The 14213-nt window shown below is 38.3% G+C and overlaps 1 protein-coding gene across 8 annotated transcripts in view; it reads right to left on the bottom strand.

Moving 5' to 3' along the window:
* DNAJC2 (DnaJ heat shock protein family (Hsp40) member C2) overlaps nt 1-14213 on the bottom strand; it is a 45665-nt gene that overhangs the window by 28349 nt on the left and 3103 nt on the right. For 7 of the 8 annotated variants that reach the window (XR_010322663.1, XR_010322662.1, XM_064289892.1 and 4 more), the window contains exons 3-4: nt 9906-9981; nt 4307-4405 (exon numbers count right to left, since the gene is read on the bottom strand). Coding sequence is in view for 6 of the 8 variants with exons in the window: in XM_064289892.1 (XP_064145962.1) it covers nt 4307-4405; nt 9906-9981 (175 nt within the window). In the remaining 2 variants the exon portion in view is untranslated. The remainder of the gene's footprint in view (nt 1-4306; nt 4406-9905; nt 9982-14213) is intronic. The other variant, XM_064289896.1, reaches the window with a different exon arrangement.

Below are 14213 nucleotides of genomic sequence, written 5' to 3'. Positions count from 1 at the left end.
TTCCCAGAGCCTTATTTTTTGCCAATGCCTTCACTGCAGGTTGGACTTCTTCCCTCAGTACCGTTGGTTCTTGATTATATGCTATCTCCAGAAATGGCTGAATATCGACTAATTCTAGTTGGTACACTTAATGTGTATTCCTTCCATCTTCTTTTGATGCTTCTTGTGTCATTTAGTATTTTCCCTGCGGAATCCTTCAATATTGAGACTCGAGGCTTGATTTTTTTCTTCAGATCTTTCAGCTTGGGAAATGCCCAGTGTCTTCTTCCCTTCTTGTTTTCTAACTCCAAGTCTTTGCACGTTTCTTCTCGAGCTGCCCTTTGAAATCTTCTCTTCAGCTCTTCTACGTGTTCATTTCTTACATTTGCTTTTGCTACTCTACGTTCAAGAGCAAGTTTCAGAGTCTCTTCTAACATTCGTTTTGATCTTTTCTTTCTGTTCTTGTCTTCTTAATCTTTTGCTTTCCTCATGTATGACGTCCTTGTTGTCATTCCACAACTCCTCTGGTCTTTAGTCATTAGTGTTCAACGCATCAAATTTATTCTTGAGATGGTCTCTAAATTCAGGGGAATATACTCAAGGTCGTACTTTAGCTCTCGTGGACTTTTTAAAATTTTCTTCAGCTTCAACTTGAACTTGCATAGGAACAACTGATGGTCTGTTCTGTAGCCAACCCCTGACCCTGATGATATTGAGATTTCTTCATCGTCTCTTTCCACAGTTGATTTGATTCCTATGTATTCCATCTGGTGAGGTATAGTCACCAATTATGTTGTTGAAAAAAGGTATTTTCAATGAATAAGTTGTTGGTCTTGCAAAACTCTGTCATGTGATCTCTGGCATCATTTCTATCACCAAGGCCATATTTTCCAACTACCGGTTCTTTTTTGTTCCCAACTTTAGCATTCCAATCACCAGTAACCATCAATGCCATTTTATTGTATGTTTGATCAATTTCAGACTCAGAAGTTGGTAAAAATCTTCAATTTCTTCATCTTTGGCATTAGTGTTTGGTGTGTAAATCTGAATAATAGTCATATTAACTGGTCTTCCTTGTAGGCATATGGATATTATCCTATCAATGACAGCATTGTACTTCAGGACAGATCTTGAAATGTTCTTTTTGATGATGAATGCGATGCCATTCTCCTTCAATTTGTCATTTCCGGCATAGTAAACCATATGACTGTTCAATTCAAAATGGCCAATACCAGACCATTTCAGCTCACTAATGTCTAGGATCCCCACATGTCTGTCAGTTTGTCATAGTCTGGTGGCGTGCGTATTGCTGCGATGCTACAAGCTATACCACCAGTATTCAAATACCAGCAGAGTCACCGATGGTGGACAGGTTTCAGCAGAGATTCCAGGCTAAGAGAGAAGAGGAAGAAGGACCCGGCGGTCTACTTCTGAAAAAATTGGCCAGTGAAAACCTTGTGAATAGCAGCAGAACATTGTCTGGTATAGTGCCAGAAGATGAGCCCCTCAGGTTGGAAGTCACTCAAAATATAACTGGGAAGAGCTGGGAAGAGTTGACCTTAATGACATGAATGGAGTCAAGCTTTCAGGACTTTCATTTGCTGGTGTGGCATGACTCAAAATGAGAAGAAACAACTGCAAACATCCATTAATAATCCAAACATGGAATGTACAAAGTGTGAATCTAGGCAAATTGGAAGTCTTCAAAAACGAAATGGAACACATTAAGATCAATACCCTAGGTATTAGTGAGCTGAATGGACTGGTGCTAGCCATTTATAAGGGATATCATTGCTGATGTTAGATGGATCTTGACGAAAGCAGAGAACATCAGAAAGATGTTTACCTGTGTTTTATGGACTAAGCAAAAGCATTTGTGTGTATCATAACAAATTATGGACAACAATGCAGGAAATGGGAATTCCAGAACACTTAATTTTGCTCATGAGGTACCTGTACATAGAACAAGAGGCAGTCGTTTGAACAGAACAAGGGGATACTGCGTAGTTTAAAGTTAAGAAAGGTGTGTGTCAGGGTTGTATCCTTTCACCATATTTATTCAATCTGTACACTGAACAAGTAAACCGAGAAGCTGAGCTATACGAAGAAGAATGAGGGGTCAGGATTGGAGGAAGATGGATTAACAACCTTCGTTATTCAGATGACACAACCTTGCTTGCTGAAAGTGAAGAGGACATGAAGCACTTATTGATCAAAGACTACAGCCTTTTGGTATGGATTGAACCTCAACATAAAAAAAAACAAAAATTCTCACAACTGGACCAATAAGCAACATCATGATAAACAAAAAATACTGAAGTTGTCAAGGATTTCACCTTACTTGGATTCATAATCAATGTCCATAGAAGCAGCAGTCAAGAAATCAAATGACATATCGCATTGGGTAAATCTGCTGCAAGATATTTCTTTAAAGTGTTAAAAAGCAAAGATGTTGCTTTAAGGACTAAGGTGAGCCTGACCAAAGCTAAGCTATTTTTAGTTGCCTCCTATGCATTCGAAAGGTGGACTATGAATAAGGAAGACTGAAGAAAAATTGATGCTTTTGAATTATGGTGTTGGTGAAGAACATTAAATATCCCATAGACTGCCAGAAGAAAGAACAAATCTGTCTTGGAAGAAGTACAGAGAGAACGCTCCTTACAAGCCAAGGATGGCGAGACTTTGTCTCACATACTTTGAACATGTTATCAGGAGAGAATGGTCCTTGGAGAAGGACATCAGGATTGGTAGAGCAAAGCGTCAGTGAAAAAGAGGAAGAAACTTAATGAAAGGGACTGACACAGTTGCTACAACAATAGGCTCGAGGGTAACAAAGATTGTGAGGATGGCGCAGGACCAGGCGGTGTTTCATTCTGTTGTAAACGGGGTTGCTCTGAGTCAGAACCTAACGACAACAACAAAATGCCTAGGGTATTAATGTTTATGCATTCCATTTCATTTCTGTCAACTTCCACTTTTCCTAGGTGAATACTTCGTAAATTCTACACTGTGATTATTAATCGATGTTTACAGCTGTTTCTTCTCATTTTGAGTCATGCCACATCAGCATATGAAGGTCCCAAAAGCTTTATTCCACCCATGTCATAAAGGTGGGCTTGGCTTTGAGGAGGAAGCTCTTCCCCAGTAGTCTTTCGAGTGACTTCCAGCCTGAGGGGCTCATCTTCTGGCACTGTATCAGACAATGTTCTGCTGCTATTCGTAAGGTAAAATGTTATATCCACCAAACACCAAACCCACTGCCGCGGAGTGGATTCTAACTCATAGTGACCCTACAGGACGGAGCAGAGCTGCCCCATAGGGTTTTTTTTTTTTAATAATTTTTATTGAGTTTTAAGTGAACGTTTACAAATCAAGTTAGTCTGTCACATATAAGCTTATATACACCTTAGTCCATACTCCCACTTACTCTCCCCCTAATGAGTCAGCCCGCTCCCTCCTTCCAGTCTCTCCTTTTGTGACAATTTTGCCAGTTTCTAACCCTCTCTACCCTCCTATCTCCCCTCCAGACAGGAGATGCCAACACAGTCTCAAATGTCCACCTGATACAAGTAGCTCACTCTTTGTCAGCATCTCTCTCGAACCCATTGTCCAGTCCCTTCCATGTCTGATGAGTTGTCTTCGGGAATGGTTCCTGTCCTGGGCCAACAGAAGGTTGGGGACCATGACCACCGGGATTCCTCTAGTCTCAGTCAGACCATTCAGTCTGGTCTTTTTATGAGAATTTGGGGTCTGCATCCCACTGATCTCCTGCTCCCTCAGGGGTTCTCTGTTGTGCTCCCTGTCAGGGCAGTCATCGGTTGTAGCCGGGCACCATCTAGTTCTTCTGGTCTCAGGATGATGTAAGTCTCTCGTTCATGTGGCCCTTTCTGTCTCTTGTGCTCGTAGTTATCGTGTGACCTTGGTGTTCTTCATTCTCCTTTGATCCAGGTGGGTTGAGACCAATTGATGCATCTTAGATGGCTGCTTGTTAGCATTTAAGACCCCAGACGCCACATTTCAAAGTGGGATGCAGAAATGTTTTCATAATAGAATTATTTTGCCAATTGACTTAGAAGTCCCCCCATAGGGTTTTCTAAAGCTGTACGTTTTTACGGAAGCTGACTTCCACATCTTTCTTCCATGGAGCAGCTGGTAGGTTCAAACCACCGACCTTAAGGTCAGCAGCTGACGGCTTTAATCACTGTGCCACCAAGGCCCCTTTTAAAATGTTGCAACAGAGTTAAATGAAATACAGTATTCATAGGAAACCCAATCCAAGTAATTATTATTAGTAGTAGAAATTCCTTACTGTAAAATATTTTCTTACCTTTAGTTATGCAAGTGAAGTAATCATTATCCCCTTCTTTTATTGGTTCACCAGCAGCTTTCCGTTTGTCTGGGTGATGTTTTAAAACCATTGCTTTATCTACAAAATAAGTCAGATTTAGATAATTTGTAGATAATCTGTCATTGTAGACATCAAAGCTAAAAATAAAGATGAGCTAAACGGAGACCATTTTTTAAATTATAACATTAGTTTTAAAATATTTTCTTCCATGATAAAACATATATTCATTAAATGTGGAAGTTACAGAGAGGATGAAAGAATTAAAAGCTGGCCAAAGTGCTAACACCCAAAGACAATTGCTGGGGACATTTTGGTATATTTCCTTACAGATATTTGCATTTTCCATATATTTCTTATTTCCAATAGTTCTCTCTCTTATTTAATACTTAATTCACTGACCCCACCTCCCAAAATAGCATTAAAAATAGCAGCAGGCTAGTTTCCTCCTAGATTTTAACGGCAGTATCACTACAGCTGCTCAGTTAAAAGTTTACTGACTACAGGTCTGAAACACTTACAAAGGTAGGGAAGTGCTCCTATTTTCCTTTTCAAGCCCTGTTTATTAAAAAGGGATGGGTATTAAACTGCATTTTATGTACTTTCACCATCTACTTAGGAAATCACATAGATTTAACAATATTATCTAAACTACAAACAGATGAAGAGAAAACCTACTCGTTCATGGGAATTATTCTTTTAATCGACTGTTGAATTCAATTTGTGATTCTTTTAATTGGGATTTTTGTATTGATGAATGAGATTTCTAGTCTTTTTAGCTTTCTCTGCCAGGTTTTCACATAGAGACTAATTACATTAACTTCACAAAATTGTTTCAAATAGTTTGTTCAGCATGAGAATTTTCAGTATCTTAAACATGTGAAGGAATTCATGTGCAAAATTATCTGGGCCTAGAAAGTGTATTCTAGTAGATAATTCTTTGATACTTTTTAAATTTTAAAAAAAGATCAATTTCCAAATTCATTTGCATGTAAAGTGATCTAAAAAAATATCTTCTATAATGGTTTTCATCTTCTTTTCCTGACTTCACCATTTGCTTTTTCTTTTTATAAAACCAATTTTGGGATACTGTTTTATCTCTTATTTTTTTCCTCCACCTTCTTTAGTGCTGTTCTTCCCAAAGTTTGAATTGAATACCTGGTTTATTTTTTTCCTCTTTTTAACATTTTAATAAGCTTCTCAGGTGATTTTTAAGAGAATCTCATCCTAGAGTAAGTTTATCTAAGCATTAATGAGGGAAGAACAAGTCAGAAAAAGAGAATGAGAACGGTTGTACAACTCAAAGAATGTAATCAGTGTCACTAAATTGTACACATAGGAACTGTTGAATTGGTGTATGTTTTGCTGTGTATATTTTTAGCAACAACAAAATAAATAAAATCTAGAAAAAAAGTAATATAATAGTTTAAGGCAATGAATTTACTGAAGGTACAGCTCTTTTAAGTCTTGAAAGGCAGTGATCTTATTTTCACACACAAAAGATCTATTCTGTAGTACAATTTTTTTTAATTCCTAGGTCCCAGAAAACCAAAACCCAGTGTCGTCGAGTCGATTCCGACTCATAGTGACCCTATAGGGCAGAGTAGAACTGCCCCATAGAGTTTCCAAGGAGCGCCTGGTGGATTTGAACTGCCGACCCCTTGGCTTGCAGCCGTAGCACTTACCACTATGCCACCAGGGTTTCCCTAGGTCCCAGAGTATACTTAATTTCCCAAGTGATTTACTTTTTTGGTTTGTTTAAATGTATTTTTTTAATTAAATTGAGATACAATTTACACAGAATAAAATCCTCAGATTTTAAGTATTCAGTTCAATGAACTCTCACAACTGTATACACTCATGTAACTACAAACCAAAAGAAGATATATACCACTTTCATCACCCACAGAGCTCCCTTTTATCCTTTTCTTGTCAACTCACCCCTAACCACCTGGGACAACCCCTTTCTAATTTCTGTCACCATAAGTTCTTAAACTTCATGTAAATGAAAGCATACAATATTATCTGTGTTTGGCTCCTTTTGCTCAACGTAATGTTTTCAGATTCATTCACATTCTCGTGTGTACCGGTAACTTGTTCCATTTTTTAATTGCTGAGTAGTAATCCACTGTGTCAATATACAGCAGTTTGCTTATCCATTCTGTTGCTGGACATTTGGGTGGTTTCCAGTTTTTCAGTAAGGTGTTACAAACATTCTTGTACAAATCCTTTTATGGACACATTAAGCTGAGTCATTTCCACATATACTGCCCAGGACCAGGAACTGTGACAAATACATTTTGTTTTTTTCAGGTCAGAGATTCTTCTTATAGATAAGGTCGATCAGTTTCTCCACTAACACTTGGGAAGAGGCATTTTCAGCTGGTTTATGCAGAAAAGGAATTTATTAAAAGTGATTAGGTAGCTCAGAGAATCTCCATGAGAGCTAGACGATCAGGTTTGGAGGTTACGTAGCCAGGAACAATAGCCGAATTATACCAGATGGTTTGGAGGCATGATGATTCCACCACTGTTGAGCAGTCACTGTAATTCACAGTATAGATGCTGTGCACAGGCTTCCACCACACCAGGACAGCCAGTGAAAGCTCTAAGTCTCTCACTCTAGGCTTTTTCACCCTTGCCAGCAAAATGGATTTTGTCCAGCACATCTTCACTTACATGTTATCCTAGGAACTCTAAGTATAAGTAGATTAGTGAAACCTAATTTATCTTAAGACATAAATCTCCATAATTCAGGAACGTTTTCTTTTTTATTTGCAATTACTACCAATTACATTTGTTTTGATTTCTTCTTTATTTGCAAATATTGTTACATCTGTTTTGACTTCTTTAAGGAAATTTAGCATCTCTTCATTCTTTCTCTTTGAATCTTAGAAACATTCCTCAATTTTTATTTTCTAATTTTAAGTCAGCCTTTGAAATTTTAACTGCTGCTCTCACGTTTTTAGTTTCTGGACAATCTTTACGTATTTCTCCAGACTCCTTTCTGCAATGCCTACTCCACCCCAGTGCGGTATCTTCATGTCTCACAACAACATGCAGTAAACAGCTCTCAAGTTTTCTTCTGAACCTTATGATAAATTAAGTCTGAGAGAGGTAATGTCTTCAGTTTCTTCTTAGATAGTTTCCTCTTATGCTGCACTATTTTTTTTTTTTATGTTGACTTTTCACTTCTAATCACCTGTGCATATTAAAGGATTCTGAGATTGTCCTATACTTGTCCCTGGTAGGCATGTTACCCAATTTTAAAAGTAAGGTAAAGGGTTCGAAGAACACTATCAGTTTGAAAAAGAAACAAAGGTAGCTCGAGATCAGCTGTTATATGTTTACCGAAATTTCAGATTTTTCTTCCCTCTGCTTCCAAATAAAGAAAGTTACTGGGGTGTTTTGAGGCAACTTTAGCAAAGGAGATTTTACATTCAAATTGCTACTGTTATAAAAGGGCTCTAAATATGATTTTTAATTCGTAAAAAGCTTGATATGAAAGTTTTCAATTTAAAATATCAGATATATTTAAGCTAAAATTATTATAATATAAAAAATTCAAATTACCAAAGACTTCATTTTCCATGCAAAGATTATCAAATCTACAGCTATCATTTCCAAGTGTGTCAACTTTTACTTCAAGAACAAAATTACGTTAGCAATTTAGATACCACCTTTAGTACTCAAATACTTTATCTTAACCCATCATTTAACTTTTCTAGTAATTTATTCTTCTCAGATAATGCGGATAAGGGAGAAAAAAATCTCATTTTATTCAACCTTAACTGACCTCCTAATTTTCATTACAGCAATTCGAAATACATCAAACAAAGCTAAATTTTGTCTGTGTGTTTGTAACTGGATACAACAACTAGAAAGATCTCAAATACTATCAGATATATTTTTTTAATTAGGTTTGTTTGTGCTAACAATTATGGTGGCATAGTGGTTAAGTGTTTGGCTGCTGTCCAAAAGGCTGGCAGTCCGAATTCACCAGACGTTTCCTGGAAACTCTATGGGGCAGTTCTACTTTGTCCTATAGGGTCACTATGAGTCAGAATCTACTTAATGGCAATGGATTTTTTTGGTATACGCTAACTTTGTACTTTTAGATTTGGACTAGACTTTCAGAAAGCAGTTAAACAGCAACTGTTTATAGTGACAGAGATAAGAGAACAAGTTTCCTTCTGAACAAATACTGATAGAATTTTCAACAAAAGTAGCACAGAATGAGTTAAAATTTCCCTTAATGTTGATAATCTCTGCACTGGTATTGCAAAACTTTTGGTTATAGAATATTCAAAACTTGATTTTTATCATGCCAATAAAAGATTGGACTTAACAAAGTAAACGGATGGTGCTTTTAAAGTTTATTGTACATTTTTCCATCTTAAGAGAAAGAAACTGAATTCCTTTACCTCAAGACACCAACTGTTTTCATAGGTCTAAGTCGCTTCTGATTCTTTTACAAATTTATATGTATCAAGACATATTTGGTATTTGTGTGCTATTATTCCATATAGCACAATTTGACAAATACTTTTCCCTGACAAATGAATGTTCCTGGTATTTATATATATTGTAATAACTTCACATGCATTAGCATAAGTTTAGTCTATAACCATGTCAATCTTTTAAGAAATCCAATCATAGATATAAACTAATTTCTAAATCCCTTCACTTTATTAAAAAATACCTTCTCGAATTTTCCTAAACGTAAACATTTAGGGAAAAATTTTGAGTTCATCTACTGTACTTAGTCTACATGAGTGTTTCTCAACATAGGAGAGTTCTCATTCAGCCACCTTTTTCCTCCAAGTACAAGTCTTGACTCTCTATTCCATTTCTATATGCCCACAATCTTATCTCCTCCTCTGACCTCAATCTCCATCCTCTGGAGTGGAGGGAAGAACAAGCTCCTAAGATAACACACAGAAAACTAATCACCCTCACCTCTTTCATCAAAGTTTACTAATCAGGTGAAATGAATGCGTATGAAAGAAATGATGTCCATGTTAACTTTGTCAATGAAAATGACAATGAAGCATCAAATAACTTTCTTGGGTACAAGAGAGAAGGTGATATCCACAAGGTGTGACCTGAAAATATTAACATTGAACAACCTAAGTAATAAGGCAACTTCCACTCAGTACAGCTGTTCATACTTCTAAAGAGAGCTAGAATGTTATTTTTTAAAAGCTTGCCATCGGGGGAATGTTCTTTATCCTGCTACAGACACACACGCCCTTACTTCTTATCACTAATGGCAAAGTCCATACATGAGACTGACAAGCCTTTTTTCTGGCTCTGAAAGTAAAGACTGTGGTTATACGTTGTTACGTCAATATAAACAAACCAAAAACCCAGTGCCGTCGAGTTGATTCCAACCCATAGCGGTCCTGCAGGACAGAGTAGAGCTGCCCCAAAGTTTCCAAGGAGCACCTGGTGGGTCAATATAACACGTGCTGCTAAATCTAGAGTTATGGCTATAGGCTATGATCTTACATATCATTCAAATAGAATAGCATTTCCTGTGCCAGACATTTGATAATTTCAAAAATAACAAAGTACTTACGAGCTGCTTTGATCTGTCTCTGTGTAGCTTTGTATCTTACATGGCCAAGTCCAAGAACTGCATAATGATCCTGGTTCTGATAACGACACAAAGGGGAGTCAAGTTTGAAATTAACCAATATATCCTGCCCCTTGTGTTTTTGCATCCTAAAGCAATGTTTTACAAAGTAAAACTCCCATAATAGGAGTCCATTAAGAGGGTTTGTATAAAATGGGTTCTGTGGTTATATAACTTTTGGAAATGCTAAATATCGGTATAACCCTCTTGATGATTTGCATGCATATACCGTAAGCTTAATAAAGGCTCTGAGAAGTCCTGCAATAAAAAAAAAGGGGGAGGGGGCTAACAGAAATCTGTAAAACCCAGCATTTTCCAAACTAATTTGAGCACAGAACCACCCCCCATCCTTTTTTCTTAACACCTACTAATATTCTATGGCCACCCTTTAATTAACAGCCAGGAAGATTTCACAACTGAGGGGAGCATTACAGAAGTCCCAGTAGGCTGGCCAGTTGACAATGACAGGATAGGACACATACATTAAATAAGGTAGGTTGAGTGGAAATTTTGAAAAACTGAGGGATGAAGCTTCTCTGAATAGAAGTACCTGCATATATTCCTGCTTTGGTTAATATCCTACTAAATTTAGAAGCTGAGGTAGCCATTGGAATGAAGATTCCTTAGAGAACTCAAAAGATGCGTTTATATATAGTTTTGGAGAATGATGTCAGCCTACTTTTCAAGTAGGAAAAGGAACTGAGGGTCTAAGACATAGGGGAGAAAAATCACAATAGGACTGACTGGTTTCACACGAAATGCAGTATTACAAACTTCCTATCAATGAGCCCCTTTATTCTGCCTGGCAACCATGGTTTGTTCTGGTCAGTTCACTTTTCCACTCTCTAAGACAACTATTTCATACCTTCTCTCCTCAAATCTCACACACCCTTCTCTACCCTCTCTGACAGATGGCTTTGCCTTGTACTTCACTAAAAACATTAAAATTATCTTTCTCAAATTCCAGCATCTTTCTACCTCCCTACATCTTTTTCCCTTCCCTCCATTCACAATTGAGAGTGTCTTCCCTGTCAAGACAAATTACTCTATCCTTCTTGGTTCTGAATTCCATCCTCTCCAGGCTTCTAAAAGGATAGCATCTTTCAGTTATCACCTAAATTTCAACCTAATTATTCTCATCAGTTAAAAAATATGCTCAGCTATCTCTTATCTTTAAAAAACCTTCCACGATCCTTGTCTAATTACCGCCTATTTCTCTGCTCCTTGTTAAATGTCTTGAAGAAACTACCCACACAACTTTCTCAGCCCCTCACCCATTCATTTTCAACCCACCCCAATCTGATTCTGCTCTGCCCACCCCCACCTCAGGTGCTGTGAAACTGCTCTCTTCAATGTCAATTTTCAAGTGCCAAATCCAAGATCATTTATCTGCCATCACTTGACTTCAATTCCCAGTGGCAGCACAGCTGACTCCTTCCTTAAAACATTATCTTCCCTGAAAGCCTCTGTAAATCTACTCTCTCCTTGTTTTCCTTCCACCTCCCAGTAGCTCTTTTCGGCCACCTCTACTGGCATCTTGATGACCTGCAAAGTTCAGTCCTGGGGTTTTTCTCTCTCTCTACTTTTGTCCTGGATAACCTATCCAATCCCAGGGCCAGAATACAGTACTGTGTGTATGCTGATGGCTCCTAAATTAACTCTAGTGTGGATGCATGTACACTAGCACCTCCAGCTCTCTAACCTCATGGCCTGTCACTCTCTCCCTTGGTTACCCATTCCCAGATACAAGTTTTTTTCACGAAGCATGCCAAGTTCTTTCCCATCTCAGGGCCTCACATGCTATTCTCCCTGCCTGTTATATTCCTCCCCCACTCTTTATGAGGCTGCCATCTTGTCCTTTAGTGTAAATGTCATCTCAGTTTAAATGTCATCACCTTATTTAAAATAGACAGCCTTCTCCCCTATCTCAGCTGCTTTTTTTGTTCCCTTCAAAGCAGTTGAAAATTGTCAGAGCTTAAAACTCTCCAATGGCTTTCCACTGACTTGTACTCCTTACCTCCTCGCTCTTCCCTAGCTTTCTCTGCTCTAGCCACACTTGTTCTTTTTCAGCTCCTGGCACATTCCTAGCTTCTTTCTGCTCTACAGCCTCTATATAAGCTCTGCCTGGAATGCTATTCTCCCTGCTCTTTGCAGGTCACTCAGGTATTATTTTACATGTCAGCTCCACAGGCCTTCCCTGTCTACTCAATCTAAAGTAGTCACTTGGACACTCTATCACATCACCCTTTTCTGATTCTTTGCCCAGCACTTATTGGCCATGTTCTTGTTTGCTTATTGTCTGTTTCCTCACCGGAATATAAGTTATTTGAGAGCAGTGATATTGTTGTTGAACACAGTATCCTCGGCACCTAGAACAGCATATGACATATAGCAGGTGCTCGATCTATATTTGTTGAGTGAAACAATTAGCTGAATGAATGAACACTGCCACCGTGCTCTGATGTCATCTCTCCTTTCTATTCCAAAGACCTTACACCACTCTTTCTCTTGTAGCTGCCATTCTTTCAGCCTATAAGCATGCTCAACATTCCCCCATTCTATCTTCTCTTGACTCTGCTTTCCCCCCAGGTTACTGCCCTCTCTCACTTTCTTCACAACTCAGCTTTGAGAGTATTTTACTCTTAGGTCTCTACTCCATCACGTCATAGTCACTTCTCAGCCTGCTGCAATCTCTTGCCATCCCAAACATTTTACTGGAACTGCTTTCAGTGAGGTCACCTAAACTTATGTGCCAAATCCAGCACACCATTCTTCGTCTTATATGACTGACCTGCCTCTGAAGCAATGACACCGGTGACTGCCATCTCTTCCTCAAGACTTCCTCCTCCCTTAGTTTCTAGAAAAGTATAGTGCCTGACTTGTTAAATTAAAAAAGGTCTTTTTCTTCATTTTCTTCCCACTTCTTTCACACTTTTTTTCTTAGTACTCTTGGCTATTTCTCCTCCTCTGTTCATACCTTAAACATCCATGCTCCTTAATGTTTAGCCCTTTTCTTTCAAAACTGATCATGAGTAGCAGTATAATTGACTAAAACTTCCTGAGTTTATTTACTTCTCTTATATACATGTCTTACCTCATTTAATCCTCGCAACAACCTATGGGATTAGAACTTCTATTATTCGCTAATTGTTTAGCATTTATCATATTCCTAGCACTAGGCTAAGTGCCTTATTTCATCAATCCTCACTATATTCCTTTAAGATGGTGATATTAGCAATCTCATTGCTAAAACGGGAATGAGGTACAGAGAAACTGGATAACTTTCCCAAGGTTCTAGTGCATTAAATGGCAGAACGACATTTGAATTCAGGCATTCTAACTCCACAGCATACAAACTGAAGTATTCTATTAACTCGCTACTGTGGAGTTGATTCCAACTCGTGTGAACCTACAGGACAAAGCAGAACTCCCCAATAGGGTTTCCAAGGCTGTAATCTTTACAGAGCCAGACTGACACATATTTTCTCCCTCAGAGTGGCTGGTGGGTTCAAACCGCTGACCTTTTGATTAGCGGCCAGTCACTTAACCACTGTGCCACCAGGGCTTCTTAATTATTATATTAGTACCTATTGATGCCTATTTGTCTATATTCTTCTCCCTGGCTAATGTAATTCAATCCCCTAGAGCCTCAACCGCTACCTCTGAGCCAATGACTTCCAAATGTCTTTGGCTGTAACCTCTTTTCGGAGTTACAGATCCATTCCTAACCATCTACTAGACAACCTCACCAGTACGTCACAAACACTTCAATTTTAACATAGCTAAAGTTGAACAAAAACAACACTTCCCACAAACTTCCTTTTCTTGCATACTAGTGTTGGTTACTGACATTACAATCTAGCAAGTCACTCAAGCTAGAATGCTTAGAGGCCTACTGAATACCTCCCACCTCTTGTACTACACAGCCAAGGTCGGCAGGACACTACTACCACCACCACCACCACCAAAAAAAAAATAATAATCTGTTCTCTCTTTCTCAAAATCCGGCCATACCTTCGGTACAAGTCTTACATTAACCACTTATATTACAGCACTAACCCTTTAGTGTGAACTATTCACTTGCCTTTCATCCCTCTCCCTTTTCAAGCAATTTTCTGTACTGTCAAGAGAATTATTTTTCTAAAAATAGCTCAGAAACTTTTGATGACTTCCTTCTGCCCTGGAGATAAAAGTCTGAATTCCTTCCTTAGTATGGCAAAAAAGGACACTACAGAGTTTGAACTAGAGTTC

This window comes from Loxodonta africana, chromosome 8 (genome assembly GCF_030014295.1).
Source record: "Loxodonta africana isolate mLoxAfr1 chromosome 8, mLoxAfr1.hap2, whole genome shotgun sequence".
NCBI classification, from domain to species: domain Eukaryota; kingdom Metazoa; phylum Chordata; class Mammalia; order Proboscidea; family Elephantidae; genus Loxodonta; species Loxodonta africana.
Note: the sequence above shows the minus strand (reverse complement) of the source record. Positions and strands in the feature narration are given on the sequence as shown.